The sequence below is a fragment of the Rutilus rutilus genome, assembly GCF_951802725.1.
Source record: "Rutilus rutilus genome assembly, chromosome: 16".
Taxonomy (NCBI): Eukaryota; Metazoa; Chordata; class Actinopteri; order Cypriniformes; family Leuciscidae; genus Rutilus; species Rutilus rutilus.
The window spans coordinates 26,786,335-26,790,901 of NC_140224.1; the positions used below are offsets into that span (position 1 = coordinate 26,786,335).

The window sequence follows — 4,567 nt, forward strand, 5'->3', positions numbered from 1 at the left end:
AACTTTTGAATTACAATTTATTGCTATTTCCCAACATATCAATACTCCAATGAGTTTTTGCAATACTCCATGTCACATTTTCTATTAAAAATATTGCTTTGATTTTCAATTTTCAATTTTGTACCTAACATGAAAACATCATGTATAAGAATGGAACATTTGCTGGACCCAGAACAAACACATTAGATTAGATATTTATTTATTAGCAAACCAAAATAACTGTATTTTCAAGAATATATCTTTTTTTTTTTTTTATCAAGTGAAAAGACGCACTAACCCGCTAACTTATTAACTTTATTAGCTTGTCAATATGTGATAAAAACAATATAAAGAAAAGAAAAGCCTAGTACTTACAACACTTTTTTGGGCTTACATAGTTAAATGACAGTGCCAACTGGTGTTTGTCAAAACAATATCAGTGCAGTTTTAACTTAATCTAAAAAATCTAAATAATGATCATTTATTTCTTTTGGCACCATAAGGACTAGTTAAGAGGTTTGTATATTGAAACAATATAACAAAACAAAAATGGCTTTCATAACGGTTTTTGCACTGTAGTAACATTCATTAACTTCAACACATTGACTACATCTGTTTTATCCATATTTACAAGTACCATATTTTGCCATGCAAATTGATACACAGGGATGGTGAAAGAGACCAGTTCGAATCAGAGCGGACCAGGCAATTTCCTACAATTCTCTCACTGAGAATGTAATTTGTGTATCAGATGGGCAATTTCATCACCTTTAGTCACTGTTGTGATCTCCATCATCACCCTTAGATTCAGACGGGCCAGGCTTTTGCTTTGATTTTGCTTTCTTGGCATTCTTTTGTTGACCTGATGGCTTTGGGCAGGGCTGCAGAGCCTGTGATATATCTGCCAACGTCCAGCATTCTTCCTTCAATGCGTGTTCTTCCAATGTGAATTGACCCTGTTTCGTCCGGGACAGTTCTTTGATGTGAGCACAGGACAACAGACCTGCAGGGGTAAAACTCAAGATTATACAGTAAATGTCAAGTTAATAACATTTATAAACATTTGAGGGAATATTAAAAACATAATAATAATATCTTTAGAGTTCTACCTTTGGCCAGATCATCAACCAGACTTCTGACATAAAACCCACCTCCACACTCCACATCTGTAAATGAAAATAGTAAATTTAAATTTAAAGAAAAGGTTTAAATCAAGCTGTTTAGCATGCAATAAAACGATTTCTATAAAAAAATATATAAAAGTACTCTCTTAAAGTCATGAATATAATGAAATAAAATTTGATAATCCTTGTTTTAATAGAATATTGCAGTTTTTATTATAAATGCACATCATTTTTGTCCTCAATCTCTAATCAAAATGATGATGCGTTTACTAGCATGAGAACGGGGCAACTTGTCACTCACATGAGATCACAGCAATAGCAAAACACAATGATCCAATCAGTTCCCAATGGACAAAATCAAGTCCAATTATTCTTGTCCGAGAAGTTGTTTCACTCTCATATCACAATAGGGAAGAAAACACTGTCCAACTTCCGTTTCATGTCGACTTAAAATACTGTAGTTATGAAAATGAATTTGCTATGTGTATAAGAAAGAACATGCATGTACTACAATCAATCAAATATTTCCAAATGACTAACCTATGGTGAAAAGTGGGGGGCTGAAGTCTTGTAAAGAGAGACTGTATACTGTAACTGGACGTGCAGGTTTAGCCTCAACCTCTTGACCTTGCTTGAGAAGGACAGACATGCGCTTGCCATCCTTCTTCAGTGCTGAATATCTTTAAATGCAAATATCAGAATGTCTATGAGATCAAGAAACAACTCTTTCAGACATCACTGAGGAGTGTGTTATATATCAAGCAGAATGAATTGACTTACAGAGGTGGAACCTGCATAATTTCACCCGTAAACTGCTTCAGCTTCTCCTCAAAAGCCTCTTTTGTGATGTGATCTGGAAAAAAAAAGCAAGTACTTAGCTTTATACACTGACTTCTGTTAGATACCCATTCCCTCATAACAGCCAAAGAAATCTTACCATAACTCTTCTCTTCAACAACATTTCCAGTGACGTCAAGAGTGTCAGTTGCTTTGCCTAATTCTCCAACAGCTCTGTATTTCTATGAAAAAGGCCATAGAATTGAATGTTACAGTAATCAAAGATGGGAATGACAAGTGTAGAAAGACATGAAAATGCTTACCTTTGATCCTGCAAGCATTGTGGTGAGCATCTTTGTTCCTTCACCGATTCCAACCACTGCAAAACATTATTTTTAAGCTGTATATATTACATCATATTGTTTTGTATATTATGTAATATGACTAGTAGAAAGAAAACATCCTAAATACACTTTTTCAACATATATTGCCTTAACACGTAATTTCTGTGAAAACGGCTGCTTCAACTTCTTCAGTGCTCTAGGTGTAATTTTTTATTTGTTTCATGTTTCACAACGGAAGAAGATATACATTATATTATATTATATTTACCAAGTACACCAGAAGCATTGCTGTCCAGGGTGCCGCCATGGCCAATTTTTAAAGGTTGCTTCTTCCTTTTCCGAGGGTTGGGATTTGCAACACCTGCCTCTGTGCAGGGATAAACTCGTTATACAATAAAAAGTATCCTGATAATTGTCTTATGACTATCTAATCCCCAAATGCAGAGGAGAGACTGGATGCATCACAAGATGTCCAAAAAGAACAGTAACATAAAACGCACCTACCTTTTAAAAGCGCCTTCTTCAGTGTGTTTAACACGTCAGCTGAGGTGGGACCCTCTTTCTTATAGATGGCAAATATACCATGCAGAGACTGCAGTTTGGATAATGAACCGTTCTGTAAAGTTGACACACCAGCCATGCTTGTTCTTGATTTTTCCGCGGCGCAAAGTGATGACGTCATTCACGTATCGGTATTTGTAGTTCTTTCAAGAGTGACCGACGACACCAGAAGCAGACCGTTTGTGTTTGTGTCATCTTTGACCTGTTTCTGGTAAGCACCTTCAAATGGACATAAGAGAACCCTGATATTGCCGGAGTACATTTCAATCATTGTATCCCAGGCAAAAACACTAATAATCCTGCAAACTCTTTTAACTTGCAGTCGCGAGGACTATTCTGATATCATGCCTCCAAAATACACAAGAAGTAGCCTATTTTATTTTTGACCTCAGATCGAAATATCTCACTCAATCCACTGCGGACTGATTCCTGCCCCGGGACAAAGCTTGCAAATGCCATCTGATTCCCATAGCCACATGCAAATCTACGAAAACTGACTCTAGATCGGTTGCGGCTGGCTGGCTACATATCACATCGCGTGCTGCGTGCAAAAATCTAGCAGTGTATGTATCGTCAATTATTAATAGGTCTAAATTGAGGCCTGCTTCTTATAATTTATAGGCACAGTAACATATTAAATTACCACATGATGGCGATATTTAACCACTATATAGGCTACTGAAGTAGTTTTTAGATAGGATAAACAAGAACAATGTGTTCAATATTACAGAATTTAAGAAAAATATCTTATAGACTAATACGTTTTTATCTAGGCTAGGGCTTGTTTTTATAACGTCGTTGTAGTTGGTTTAATTATTATGTTTGTTTTTTTATTTGTTTGTTTGTTTTTTTTAATGAGAGACGTAGGTCTAGTGTAATGGTACATTTTAACCAAGTGCGATCTTGGCAGATCACAGTGACATTTATCGTCGAAAAGAAATAGTCGGAAATGTATAATATAAAACTTATATAAAATATATAAAACCAATATGTAAAAACCATTACAATTGGTTAAAGTCAGAAAAATTATAGTTATTCGAAAACAGCAGTGGCTATTCAAAATATGTTCTGCTTCAGCTCTAACTGTAGCCACATACCGTGCAGCATACGGTCCATCACACACAGGACACGCCCATTGTGTGCCTCTGGTTCCCGTTATTCTCTCGCCTCGCCTCGCGCTGTGGTGATCACTGATGCCGAGCGCACGAGCTGCTCCGCTGCTCACGGACACAGTGCTCGCACACCTCCTGTTTATCTGAAGTCGGGGGACTATTGCCTATTTTGATCTGAAAGGCACATTGCCGAACATCATCATTTCAGGAAGAAAATCCACAGCTTTTCCCACTGCATCATGTCAACGAGAGGTAACCAGTTTTTATGTAGTTTTAAAGTGTCATTTTAATTTGCGAGGACAAAACTGTATTCATATGTAGCTTACTCAAGACAGGTCGATATAAAACCGTTTGTTTCTGCTGAAAATTAAGCCACTTTTGAACTTGGGACGCAGTGAGACTGTCATGTCTCTCTCTTCACCTGTCTGTATAAACATAATGTTTACAATTTGACAACACACATGCTACATGCAGTATCATATAACTTATTTTAAAAAATACAAACATTATTAAGCTGCATTATAAAGAATAAGACCATTATATTAGCATCTGTATTATATATTTGTCATCAAACTTTGATTCATACATTTTCATATTGATGCATGTGTACTGATTCATTATAATTAATGATCTGTTTAGCAAGTATAATGTTTGGTAATGACTTATTAAC

General features: G+C 36.0%; 1 protein-coding gene across 1 annotated transcript; it reads right to left on the reverse strand.

The window, feature by feature from the left end:
• Positions 1 to 4,073, reverse strand: trub1 (TruB pseudouridine (psi) synthase family member 1). Its single transcript, XM_084434914.1, has 9 exons — positions 3,883 to 4,073; positions 2,729 to 3,004; positions 2,493 to 2,591; positions 2,204 to 2,259; positions 2,041 to 2,122; positions 1,884 to 1,956; positions 1,644 to 1,783; positions 1,089 to 1,145; positions 1 to 982 (listed from the first exon to the last, which is right to left on the reverse strand). Exons 2-9 carry the CDS (start codon positions 2,904 to 2,906, stop codon positions 750 to 752), a joined length of 918 nt encoding a protein of 305 aa, XP_084291040.1. The 5' UTR covers positions 2,907 to 3,004; positions 3,883 to 4,073; the 3' UTR covers positions 1 to 749.
• Positions 4,074 to 4,567: the final 494 nt, after the last annotated feature.